General features: G+C 46.1%; 1 protein-coding gene across 1 annotated transcript in view; it reads left to right on the top strand.

The window, feature by feature from the left end:
* The window catches only part of vps36 (vacuolar protein sorting 36 homolog), a 29,259-nt gene extending 18,857 nt beyond the window's left edge, over positions 1-10,402 (top strand). The window contains 4 exon segments of the mRNA XM_064971307.1: positions 2,637-2,701; positions 3,944-4,028; positions 8,116-8,192; positions 9,935-10,402. Of these exon segments, the coding sequence (XP_064827379.1) occupies positions 2,637-2,701; positions 3,944-4,028; positions 8,116-8,192; positions 9,935-10,034 (327 nt within the window). The 3' untranslated portion in view covers positions 10,035-10,402.
* Positions 10,403-14,094: the final 3,692 nt, after the last annotated feature.

The raw sequence follows: 14,094 nt of genomic DNA, 5'->3' as shown, positions 1-14,094 counted from the left end.
TATTACTAGGAAGAAGTAATGTGGTATATTGGTAAATTCTTTAATTTAATTGTTTGTGACCGGAGTCTTTTACCCAAAATATCAAAGATGAGACAAATGTTCACCTGCCCCTTTAAGGGCAGGAGGTTACCGTGGTAACGCGTCATGTTTTTGAGATTGATTCTGACACGTACAAGCGTTACCTTCTCTTCCCTAGCAACTCAAATATAGAAAAACAACCTAGCTTGAACAAAACGATGTATTTAGCCAAAAAAATACAACGACACAAAGTCTCACTTCGGTAGACTTTCCTTTCAAGTACATTTAAGCTAATTTTTATGCTTGTGCGCAGCGCTTCTACAAATGACTATTTCACTCAGTACTTCCACGTGCGAACAGCCCCCAGCCAGGCAGTGTTGCAGCGCGTGGTGGGATTGGTCATATAGGATTCATAGTTCTTTTGATTCATTTACCAGCTATGAAACAAAATGGCAGAAATACTTTTAAAAACAGCTACTTGCAGCATTTATTTTACTATAAATGTGATCATACTTGACTTTTTTATTCACAAATGCGAATTAAATGCTCACACTTGTAGAGCCCTGACCAGCTGCCAACGTGGCTGCTGGAATGGACACCGATGCCAAGATCTGCCTGCATTTTGGCAGGTTGTGGTGTTCATTTTAGGCCCTGGATGGGAACAATAAAAGGCCACTCTAAAATATGTAGTTTTGTCACACAACACAATGCCACAGATGTCTCAAGTTGAGGGAGTGTGCAATTGGCATGCTGACTGCAGGAATGTCCACCAGAGCGAAATGACCTCCACAACTGGCTTCTTCACCCAGTTGGGGGTGGTCTGAGACCAGCCACCAGGACAGCTGATGAAACTGTGGGTTTTCACAACTGAAGAATTTCTGCACAAACTGTCCGAAACCGTCTCAGGGAAGCTCATCTGCGTACTCGTCATCCTCACCAGGGTCTTGACCTGACTGCAGTTCGGTGTCTCAACCGATTTCAGTGGGAAAATGCTCACCGTCGATGGCTACTGGGCACGCTGGAGAAGTGCTCTTCACGGATGAATTCCGGTTTCAACTGTACCGGGATATTGGAACATACTGTCAGACAGTGTGTGTGTCCCATGGTGGGGTTATGGTTTGGGCAGGCATAAACTATGGACAACAAACACAATTGCATTTTTACCAATGGCACATTTGAATGCACAGTGATGCCGTGACGAGATCCTGAGGCCCATTGTTGTGCCATTCATCCTCCTCCATCACGTCATGTCTCAGCAGGATAATGCACGGCCCCATGTCACTAGGATATGTACACAATTGCTGGAAGCTGAAAATGTCCCAGTTCTTCCATGGCCTGCATACTCACCAGACATGTCACCCATTGAGCATGTTTGGGATGCTCTGGATCGACGTGTACGACACTGTGTTCCAGTTCCTGCCAAAATATCCAGCAACTTCACACAGCCCTTGAAGAGGACTGGGACAACATTCCACAGGCCACAATCAACAGCCTGATCAACTCTATGTGAAGGAGATGTGTCACGCTGCATGAGGCTAATAGAGGTCTCAGCAGATAATGGCTGGTTTTCTGATCCACACCAGATACTGACTGGTTTTCTGATCCACACCAGATACTGGCTGGTTTTCTGATCCTCACCAGATACTGACTGGTTTCTGATCCACACCAGATACTGACTGGTTTTCTGATCCTCAACAGATACTGACTGGTTTTCTGATCCTCACCAGATACTGACTGGTTTTCTGATCCTCACCAGATACTGACTGGTTTTCTGATCCACACCAGATACTGACTGGTTTTCTGATCCACACCAAATACTGACTGGTTTTCTGATCCACACCAGATACTGACTGGTTTTCTGATCCACGTCGTGTGAAATCCATAGATTAGGGCCTAATTAATTTAATTAATTCCTAACTGTAGCTCAGTAAAATCTTTGAAATTGTTGCGTTTTTATATTTTTGTTCAGTGTTACTTTTTTAGAAACTTACCTCCCTATCTTTATTATTCTCTCCCCTCTTTTCCCGCTTCTCTCTCCTTCTCTCTCCTCCTCTCTACTCCTCTCTCCTTCTCTCTACTCCTCTCTCCTTCTCTCTACTCCTCTCTCCTTCTCTCTCCTTCTCTCTCCTTCTCTCGTCCTCTCTCGTCCTCTCTCGTCCTCTCTCGTCCTCTCTCGTCCTCTCTACTCCTCTCCTCTCTACTCCTCTCCTCTCTACTCCTCTCCTCTCTACTCCTCTCCTCTCTACTCCTCTCCTCTCTTCTCTACTCCTCTCTTCTCTACTCCTCTCTCCTCCTCTCTCCTTCTCTCTACTCCTCTCTCCTTCTCTCGTCCTCTCCTCTCTCATCCTCTCTCCTTCTCTCTACTCCTCTCCTCTCTCATCCTCTCTCCTTCTCTCTACTCCTCTATTCTCTATACTTCTCTCCTCTCTACTCCTCTCCTCTCTCGTCCTCTTTCCTTATCTCTACTCCTCTCCTCTCTCGTCCTCTCACCTTCTCTCTACTCCTCTCCTCTCTACTCCTTCTCTCTTTTTCTCCTCCTCTCTCCCCTTTTCCCCCTTCTTTCTCGTCCTCTCCTATCTCGTCCTCTCCTCTCTCCCTTCTTTCTCGTCCTCTCCTAGCTGCTGTCTCCAGAGGATTTGGTGAATGCCTGTAAGATGTTTGAGTCGCTGAAGCAACCACTGAGGTCAGTGTGTGTGTGTGTGTCATAGAGGAATCGGCCGAGCTCTTCCTGTTTGACTTCCTGTTGTTGGAGGCTGTTTCCTGTGGCCGTGTCACTTCCTGCCCCTTCCCAGAGATTCAAAAGAAAACAGAGAACTCAGACCCAGGCCACTTTCCAATTGTTTTCCTATATAGTGCACTACTTTTGACCAGGGCCCATAGGGTTGTTTTCAAAAGTAGTGCACTATATAGGGAATGGGGTGCTGTTTGGGACTCATTCCTGGTCCTTCTACTTACTTGCTTAAAATGAAAACCTACTGACTGTATTAGAGCAACAGGAAAACCATTGTAGTGGAACAACTGTTTTCTACCATCCTCACTGTGTTGCTTTACCAACTCCCTGTTAAACTTCATTCTTTTCATTTCCATCACCCCCTTATTTCTCCCACCTTTTTTATCTTCTCCTCTCCCTCCCTCCGTCCCCCCTCTCCCTTCTTCTCCTCTCTCTCTCCCTCTCTCTTCCTCCGTCCCGTCTCTCTCTCTCTCTCTCCCTCTCTCTGTCTCTCTGTCTCTCTCTGTCTCTCTGTCTCTGTCCCCTCTCTGTCTCTCTCTCTCTCTTTCTCTCTGTCTCTGTCCCCTCTCTCTCTCTCTCTCTGTCTCTGTCCCCTCTCTCTCTGTCTCTCTCTCTCTCTCTCTCTCTCTCTCTCTCTGTCTCTGTCTCTGTCTCTCTCTGTCTCTCTCTCTCTGTCTCTCTGTCTCTCTGTCTCTGTCCTCTCTCTGTCTCTCTGTCTCTGTCCCCTCTCTCTCTCTCTGTCTCTGTCTCTGTCCCCTCTCTGTCCACTCTCTGTCTCTCTCTCTCTCTTTCTCTCTGTCTCTGTCTCTGTCCCCTCTCTGTCCCCTCTCTCTGTCTCTCTGTCTCTGTTCTCTCTCTCTGTCTCTGTCTCTGTCCCCTCTCTCTCTGCCCCCTCTCTCTCTCTGTCTCTCTCTCTCTCTGCCCCCTCTCTCTCTCTCTGTCTCTCTCTCTGTGTTTGTCTCTGTCCCCTCTCTGTCCCCTCTCTCTCTCTGTCCCCTCTCTGTCTCTCTGTCTCTGTCTCTCTCTCTGTCTCTGTCCCCTCTCTGTCCCCTCTCTCTCTCTCTCTCCCCTCTCTGTCTCTGTCTCTGTCCCCTCTCTGTCTCTGTCTCTGTCCCCTCTCTGTCTCTGTCTCTGTCCCCTCTCTGTCTCTGTCTCTGTCCCCTCTCTGTCTACCTCCGTTCTCTCTCTCTCCAGGTTGCGTATCTTTGACAGTGGTGTGATGGTGGTTCAGCTGCAGTCCCACAGTGAGGAGGAGATGATCTCCTCGGCCCTGGACAACGTAAGAATCACAATCACTTTTATTCACCAAGAACATTTACCCAGAATGACACAGTGAGTTGGTGCTGCGAGTGATAGACACATTAGAGGAATTGGGCCTGGGGGCTTTCCCACTGCATTCCTTTTTCACTTGTCCTAGTGCTGCATTCCACTTCACTTGTCGTAGGGCTGCATTCCACTTCACTTGTCGTAGGGCTGCATTCCACTTCACTTGTCCTAGGGCTGCATTCCACTTCACTTGTCCTAGGGCTGCATTCCACTTCACTTGTCCTAGGGCTGCATTCCACTTCACTTGTCCTAGGGCTGCATTCCACTTCACTTGTCCTAGTGCTGCATTCCACTTCACTTGTCCTAGGGCTGCATTCCACTTCACTTGTCGTAGGGCTGCATTCCACTTCACTTGTCCTAGGGCTGCATTCCACTTCACTTGTCCTAGGGCTGCATTCCACTACACTTGTCCTAGGGCTGCATTCCACTTCACTTGTCCTAGGGCTGCATTCCACTTCACTTGTCCTAGGGCTGCATTCCACTTCACTTGTCCTAGGGCTGCATTCCACTTCACTTGTCCTAGGGCTGCATTCCACTTCACTTGTCCTAGGGCTGCATTCCACTTCACTTGTCCTAGTGCTGCATTCCACTTCACTTGTCCTAGGGCTGCATTCCACTTCACTTGTCGTAGGGCTGCATTCCACTTCACTTGTCCTAGGGCTGCATTCCACTTCACTTGTCCTAGGGCTGCATTCCACTTCACTTGTCCTAGGGCTGCATTCCACTTCACTTGTCCTAGGGCTGCATTCCACTTCACTTGTCCTAGGGCTGCATTCCACTTCACTTGTCCTAGGGCTGCATTCCACTTCACTTGTCCTAGGGCTGCATTCCACTTCACTTGTCGTAGGGCTGCATTCCACTTCACTTGTCGTAGGGCTGCATTCCACTTCACTTGTCCTAGGGCTGCATTCCACTTCACTTGTCCTAGGGCTGCATTCCACTTCACTTGTCGTAGGGCTGCATTCCACTTCACTTGTCCTAGGGCTGCATTCCACTTCACTTGTCCTAGGGCTGCATTCCACTTCACTTGTCCTAGGGCTGCATTCCACTTCACTTGTCCTAGGGCTGCATTCCACTTCACTTGTCCTAGGGCTGCATTCCACTTCACTTGTCCTAGGGCTGCATTCCACTTCACTTGTCCTAGTGCTGCATTCCACTTCACTTGTCCTAGGGCTGCATTCCACTTCACTTGTCGTAGGGCTGCATTCCACTTCACTTGTCCTAGGGCTGCATTCCACTTCACTTGTCCTAGGGCTGCATTCCACTTCACTTGTCCTAGGGCTGCATTCCACTTCACTTGTCCTAGGGCTGCATTCCACTTCACTTGTCCTAGGGCTGCATTCCACTTCACTTGTCCTAGGGCTGCATTCCACTTCACTTGTCCTAGGGCTGCATTCCACTTCACTTGTCCTAGGGCTGCATTCCACTTCACTTGTCCTAGGGCTGCATTCCACTTCACTTGTCCTAGTGCTGCATTCCACTTCACTTGTCCTAGGGCTGCATTCCACTTCACTTGTCGTAGGGCTGCATTCCACTTCACTTGTCCTAGGGCTGCATTCCACTTCACTTGTCCTAGGGCTGCATTCCACTTCACTTGTCCTAGGGCTGCATTCCACTTCACTTGTCCTAGTGCTGCATTCCACTTCACTTGTCCTAGGGCTGCATTCCACTTCACTTGTCCTAGTGCTGCATTCCACTTCACTTGTCGTAGGGCTGCATTCCACTTCACTTGTCCTAGGGCTGCATTCCACTTCACTTGTCCTAGGGCTGCATTCCACTTCACTTGTCCTAGTGCTGCATTCCACTTCACTTGTCCTAGGGCTGCATTCCACTTCACTTGTCCTAGTGCTGCATTCCACTTCACTTGTCGTAGGGCTGCATTCCACTTCACTTGTCGTAGGGCTGCATTCCACTTCACTTGTCCTAGGGCTGCATTCCTGTTCACTTGTCCTAGGGCTGCATTCCACTTCACTTGTCCAAGGGCAGCTCTAACAACACCTTTAGGGACAGCTCTAACAGCACCTTTAGGGACAGCTCTAACAGCACCTTTAGGGACAGCTCTAACAACACCTTTAGGGACAGCTCTAACAACACCTTTTAGGGACAGCTCTAACAGCACCTTTTAGGGACAGCTCTAACAGCACCTTTTAGGGACAGCTCTAACAGCACCTTTTAGGGACATCACCTTTTAGGGACAGCTCTAACAACACCTTTTAGGGACAGCTCTGACAGCTCTAACAGCACCTTTAGGGACAGCTCTAACATCACCTTTAGGGACAGCTCTAACAGCTCTAACAGCACCTTTAGGGACAGCTCTAACAACACCTTTTAGGGACAGCTCTGACAGCTCTAACAGCACCTTTAGGGACAGCTCTAACATCACCTTTAGGGACAGCTCTAACAACCCCTTTAGGGACAGCTCTAACAACACCTTTAGGGACACCTTTAGGGACAGCTCTAACAACACCTTTAGGGACAGCTCTAACAACCCCTTTAGGGACAGCTCTAACAACCCCTTTAGGGACAGCTCTAACAGCTCTAACAACACCTTTAGGGACAGCTCTAACAGCACCTTTAGGGACAACACCTTTAGGGACAGCTCTAACAGCACCTTTTAGGGACAGCTCTAACAGCACCTTTTAGGGACAGCTCTAACAGCACCTTTTAGGGACAGCTCTAACAGCACCTTTTAGGGACAGCTCTAACAGCACCTTTTAGGGACATCACCTTTTAGGGACAGCTCTAACAACACCTTTTAGGGACAGCTCTGACAGCTCTAACAGCACCTTTAGGGACAACACCTTTTAGGGACAGCTCTAACAGCACCTTTAGGGACAACACCTTTTAGGGACAGCTCTAACAACACCTTTTAGGGACAGCTCTAACAACACCTTTTAGGGACAGCTCTAACAACACCTTTAGGGACAGCTCTAACAACACCTTTAGGGACAGCTCTAACAACACCTTTTAGGGACAACACATTTAGGGACAGCTCTAACAACACCTTTAGGGACAGCTCTAACAACACCTTTAGGGACAGCTCTAACAACACCTTTTAGGGACAACACATTTAGGGACAGCTCTAACAACACCTTTAGGGACAGCTCTAACAACACCTTTAGGGACAGCTCTAACAACACCTTTTAGGGACAACACATTTAGGGACAGCTCTAACAACACCTTTAGGGACACTGAAACACGTGTAACCATGGCTCTATAGTAACTACTAACTTATACGTGTAACCATGGCTCTATAGGTACTACTACTGTAACATGTGTAACCATGGCTCTATAGTAACTACTAACTTACTGTAACATGTGTAACCATGGCTCTATAGTAACTACTAACTTACTGTAACATGTGTAACCATGGCTCTATAGTAACTACTAACTTACTGTAACATGTGTAACCATGGCTCTATAGTAACTACTAACTTACTGTAACATGTGTAACCATGGCTCTATAGGTACTACTACTGTAACATGTGTAACCATGGCTCTATAGTAACTACTAACTTACTGTAACATGTGTAACCATGGCTCTATAGTAACTACTAACTTACTGTAACATGTGTAACCATGGCTCTATAGTAACTAACATACTGTAACATGTGTAACCATGGCTCTGTAGTACAGCACTTGTTTTCTCTTGTATGGACCAGCCAAACACAAGGTGACTTTGTATTTTTTCTCTCTCTCCTCTCTCTTCTCTCTTCTCTACCTCTCTCTCTTCTCTCTCTCTTCTCTACCTCTCTCTTCTCTCTTTTCTACCTCTCTCTTCTCTCTTCTCTACCTCTCTCTCTCTCTCTCTCTTCTCTACCTCTCTCTTCTCTCTCTCTTCTCTACCTCTCTCTCTCTTCTCTCTTCTCTACCTCTCTCTCTCTTCTTTCTCTCTTCTCCTCTCTCTCTCTCTCTCTCTCTCTTCTCTCTCTTCTCTCTTCTCTACCTCTCTTCTCTCTCTCTTCTCTCTCCTTCTCTACCTCTCTCCTCTCTCTTCTCTCTTCTCTACCTCTCTCTCTTCTCCTCTCTCCTCTCCGTAGGTAACTGATAAAGGCTCTCTGACAGCTGAGGAGTTTGCCAAGCTGCTCGGCCTCTCTGTTCTTCTGTCTAAAGAAAGGTAGGTACCACTACTCACTCTCTAGTCCCTGACTGTATATAGAACTACAACTCCCATCGTCGCCCACTGTATATAGAACTACAACTCCCATCGTCACCCACTGTATATAGAACTACAACTCCCATTGTCACCCCACTGAATTGAACTACAGCTGTCCTGATTATTGTTGAGAATACACAATGTGAACAGAAGTATGTGGACACTTGTTCGTCAAACATCTCATTCCAAAATCATAGGTGGCAGGTAGCCTTGTGGTTAGAGTGTAGAGGCGGGAGGTAGCCTAGAGGTTAGAGTGTAGAGGAGGCAGGTAGCCTAGTGGTTAGAGTGTAGAGGCGGCAGGTAGTCTAGTGGTTAGAGTGTAGGGGCGGCAGGTAGTCTAGTGGTTAGAGTGTAGGGGAGGCAGGTAGCCTAGTGGTTAGAGTGTTGGACAAGTAACCGAAAGGTTGCTGGATAGAATTCCCGAGCTGACAAGGTACAAATCTGTCGTTCTGCCCCTGAACAGGCAGTTAACCCCACTGTTCCAAGGCCGTCATTGTAAATTAGAAATTGTTCTTACCTGACTTGCCTAGTTAAATAAATAACGGTAAAATAAAATGTTAAAACATTTTCAAAAAATGTTATGTGGAGTTGGTCCTCCCTTTGCTGTTATAACAGCCTCCACTCTTCTGGGAAGGCTTTCCACTAGATGTTGGAACATTGCTGCTATAACAACCTCCACTCTTCTGGGAAGGCTTTCCACTAGATGTTGGAACATTGCTGCTATAACAGCCTCCACTCTACTGGGAAGGCTTTCCACTAGATGTAGGAACATTGCTGCTATAACAGCCTCCACTCTTCTGGGAAGGCTTTCCACTAGATGTTGGAACATTGCTGCTATAACAACCTCCACTCTTCTGGGAAGGCTTTCCACTAGATGTAGGAACATTGCTGCTATAACAGCCTCCACTCTTCTGGGAAGGCTTTCCACTAGATGTTGGAACATTGCTGCTGGGACTTGCTTCCATTCAGCCACAAGAGCGTTAGTGAGGTCTGACACTGATGTTGGGCGATTTGCCGTTCCAATTCATCCCAAAGGTATTTGATGGGGTTGAGGTCAGGGCTCTGTGCAGGCCAGTCAAGTTCTTCCACACTGATCTCAACAAACCATTTCTGTACGGACCTCGCTTTGTGCACGGGTTTATTGTCATGCTGAAACAGGAAAGGATCTTCACCAAACAGTTTGGAACTCGGTAGTGAGTGTTGCAGCCGAGGACAGACGATTTTTATGTGCTTCAGCACTTGGTGGTCCAGTTCTGTGAGCTTGTGTGGCCTACCACTTTGTGGCTGAGCCGTTTTTGCTCCGAGACATTTCCACTTCACAATCACAGCACTTACAGATGACAGGGGGGCAGCTCTAGCAGGGCAGAAATTTGACCAACTGACTTGTTGGAAAGGTGGCATTCTATGACGCTGCCATGTTGAAAGTCACTGAGCTCTTCAGTAAGGCCATTCTACTGCCAATGTCTGTCTATGGAGATTGCATGGCTGTGTGCTCGATTTTTATTCACCTGTCCGCAACGGGTGTGGCTGAAAGACGAATCCACTAATTTGAAGGGGTGTCCACATACTTTTGTAAATATAGTGTATTATAAATGATCACAGTTTATTATTCAGTAGTTTGTTCGGTTGATGACGTGACACGCTTCTGTCTCAATCTCTCTCTCTCTCTATCCTCTCTGTCTCTTTGTCCCTCTGTCTGTCAGGTTGTTACTAGCAGAGAAGATGGGTCACCTGTGTAGAGACGACTCCGTGGAAGGACTACGGTTCTACCCCAACCTTTTCAACAGCCAGGCTTTGATGTAGACGCGTCCAAATAGTGCTCTAGTCCCAGTATAGTGCACTGCTATTGACCAGGGGTCCATAGGGTTTTAGTGCACTATATCGCTTCTACTAAAAACTCTTCTCCACTCATGTCTGATCTGAGGACAGCATGACCGGTTGTGTTCAAATCAAATGTGTTCCATCAATGACTGGCAAACCAAAACCCACTTCTCAGTTGTACCGGGTATACTACAAAGCAGGATCAATGAGTTAGCCAACTAACTTCCCTAAATATTCTGAAATGCTTTTTTATTTTATTTTTTGAGAAAGATGCATTTAAAAAAGTACATGGTCTAATAACTGTATTCAGATAATATAACATCTCTCAGTTTAACTTTCTTAACGAATCAGAAAATAATAGATAGATCAATAGATATTTCTGTTTGTTGATTTAAAGTTAGCCGACCAACTAGTTGATCCTGCATTGTAGCAGAGCCCTCTGTATCCATGGTTACTGCGTTGTGTTGATACAGGCGAAAAGAGAAGGGTGACATCTATCCCAGACCTCACCTTGCTAGCACAAAGGGTGTTGTTCCCTACGACTGTTCTCTGGACTCTCTCGAGCCGTTTGGGCCTTAGAGCGCTCGAGGCAAGTCAAATGTACCAGAATATATCTCGTCTGCTTCGTCCCAGACAACAATAATCTAGTATAGATGTTAATGGTTAATACGGTAAAGGGGTTTTTCCATGGGATAATAAGGTTAACGTTGTCTGTCTTCGATGCTTTCAGTTTGATATCATGTCTGTATCTGTCATCATCAACATTGTACCTAGTGTTGGATCTCGGTAACACTATGGAACTAAGTTGTAAAATACCAAACTTCTCGTTTTAATGTAAAGTGTGTTTACTGTTGAAACCTTTTCCAGGTGGAACGTCTCAGTAGGTCTGAAACCTCCTTTTTGAAGAGAGTCTTAAATAACTCTCACGTTGTACCCATCACCCCATATGTTCCTTTACATTATAAAGACTGTATGTAACATAATGGTCAACGTGCTTCTTCATTCAACGTCAATTAGTTATTAAACTGTAACTGTACCGATATCAGCTAGTCTGTCTGTCTGGCTGGTGAGCTAGCCTTCCTGTCTGTCTGGCCAGCTAGCCTGTCTGTCTGTCTGGCCAGCTAGCCTGTCTGTCTGTCTGGCTAGCTAGCCTGTCTGTCTGTCTAGTTAGCTACCCAGTCTGACTAGCCTGTCTGTCTGTCTGTCTGTCTAGTTAGCTACCCAGCCTGTCTGTCTGTCTAGTTAGCTACCCAGTCTGTCTAGCCTGTCTGTCTAGCTAGCCTGTCTGTCTGTCTAGCTAGCCTGTCTGTCAGTCTAGTCTGTCTCTGTCTGTCTGGCTTGCTAGCATTCCTGTTTGTCTGTCTGTCTGTTTAGCCTGCCTGTCTGCCTGTGTCTGTCTGGCTAGCCTGCCTGTCTGCCTGTGTCTGTCTGGCTAGCCTGCCTGTGTCTGTCTGGCTAGCCAGTATATCTGGCCTGTCTGGCTAGCCTATCTCTGATTCTTTGTGTCTGTTGAACCAGGCTACTTTACAGTGTTAATAGGACCAGGCTACTTTACAGTGTTAATAGGACCAGGCTACTTTACAGTGTTAATAGGACCAGGCTACTTTACAGTGTTTATAGGACCAGGCTACTCTACAGTGTTAATAGGACCAGGCTACTTTACAGTGTTAATAGGACCAGGCTACTTTACAGTGTTAATAGGACCGGGCTACTTTACAGTGTTTATAGGACCAGGCTACTTTAGTGTTTATAGGACCGGGCTACTTTACAGTGTTTATAGTACCAGGCTACTTTACAGTGTTAATAGGACCAGGCTACTTTACAGTGTTTATAGGACCAGGCTACTTTACAGTGTTTATAGGACCAGGCTACTCTACAGTGTTAATAGGACCAGGCTACTTTACAGTGTTAATAGGACCAGGCTACTTTACAGTGTTTATAGGACCAGGCTACTTTACAGTGTTAATAGGACCAGGCTACTTTACAGTGTTAATAGGACCAGGCTACTCTACAGTGTTAATAGGACCAGGTTACTTTACAGTGTTAATAGGACCAGGCTACTTTATGGTGTTAATAGGACCAGGCTACTTTACAGTGTATATAGGACCAGGCTACTTTACATTGTTAATAGGACCAGGCTACTTTACAGTGATCAGCAAGCTAACTGATCCTAGGTCAGCAGTCAGATGCAGGCCCATTACCCTGTAGACCTGTGACCAGCAAGCTAACTGATCCTAGGTCAGCAGTCAGATGCAGGCTAGAGACTATTAGGTCGTGTCCCAAATGGAATCCTATTCCCAATACACACACACACACACACACACACACACACACACACACACACACACACACACACACACACACACACACACACACACACACACACACACACACACACACATATATATATATGAACACACACGTAGTCTGGGAGCGTGGGAGCACGTGGTGTACCCCAGATTAGATTAGCCTGCTGTGTCCGCCATGTGGGTCATCAATTTAAATGAATGGATTAAACAGAACTGGGAGGAAACCAGAAGACTTTGCCCTGGAGCAGAATCAAATCAATTTGAATGTGTCACGTGTGCCGAATACAACGGGTGTAGTAGACCTTTCTGTGAAATGCCGAATACAACGGGTGTAGTAGACCTTTCTGTGAAATGCTGAATAGAACAGGTGTAGTAGACCTTTCTGTGAAATGCTGAATACAACAGGTGTAGTAGACCTTTCTGTGAAATGCTGAATACAACAGGTGTAGTAGACCTTTCTGTGAAATGCTGAATAGAACAGGTGTAGTAGACCTTTCTGTGAAATGCTGAATACAACTGGTGTAGTAGACCTTTCTGTGAAACGCTTATTTACAAACCAACAATGCAATTCAAGAAATAGAGTTAAGATAATTGTTATTTTTTGTTTATTTAGTAAAATACTAAATAATAAAATAATAAATAAAAAGTAACACAAATAACAATAACGGGGTTATATGCACAGGGGGTACCGGTACCCAGGCTATATACACAGGGGGTAACGGTACCCAGGCTATATACACAGGGGGTAACGGTACCCAGGCTATATACACAGGGGGTAACGGTACCCAGGCTATATACACAGGGGGTAACGGTACCCAGGCTATATACACAGGGGGTAACGGTACCCAGGCTATATACACAGGGGGTAACGGTACCCAGGCTATATACACAGGGGGTAACGGTACCCAGGCTATATACACAGGGGGTAACGGTACCCAGGCTATATACACAGGGGGAAACGGTACCCAGGTTATATACACAGGGGGTAACGGTACCCAGGCTATATACACAGGGGGTAATGTGTACATGTAGGTAGGGGTAAAGACTAGACAACAGGATAGATAATAGACAGTAACAGCAGTGTTGGTAGTAGGGTAGGTAATATGTACATGTAGGTAGGGGTAAAGACTAGACAACAGGATAGATAATAGACAGTAACAGCAGTGTTGGTAGTAGGGTAGGTAGTATAATGTAGGTAGGGGTAAAGACTAGACAACAGGATAGATAATAGACAGTAACAGCAGTGTTGGTAGTAGGGTAGGTAATATGTACATGTAGGTAGGGGTAAAGACTAGACAACAGGATAGATAATAGACAGTAACAGCAGTGTTGGTAGTAGGGTAGGTAGTATAATGTAGGTAGGGGTAAAGACTAGACAACAGGATAGATAATAGACAGTAATAGCAGTGTTGGTAGTAGGGTAGGTAATATGTACATGTAGGTAGAGGTAAAGACTAGACATAGAGTAGACCCGTGTAGAGACGGGAGCTACTGTATGACACTCAAAGGCACACACACACACACAGTACAATGCAGTGGAAGGAAGCTAGGACACACACAGTACAATGCAGTGGAAGGAAGCTATGACTCACAGTCAGGGTTAGGGAGTAGCTGATTTAAATGTAATATATATTATATGTAATCAGTTATGTCATACTTTTTGCGTTGAACAAAAATATAAACACACATGTCAAGTGTTGGTCCCATGTTTCATGAGCTGAAATAAAAGATGC

The sequence above is a fragment of the Oncorhynchus masou genome, chromosome 8 (assembly GCF_036934945.1).
Source record: "Oncorhynchus masou masou isolate Uvic2021 chromosome 8, UVic_Omas_1.1, whole genome shotgun sequence".
In the NCBI taxonomy this organism is placed as follows: Eukaryota; Metazoa; Chordata; class Actinopteri; order Salmoniformes; family Salmonidae; genus Oncorhynchus; species Oncorhynchus masou.
Note: the sequence above shows the minus strand (reverse complement) of the source record. Positions and strands in the feature narration are given on the sequence as shown.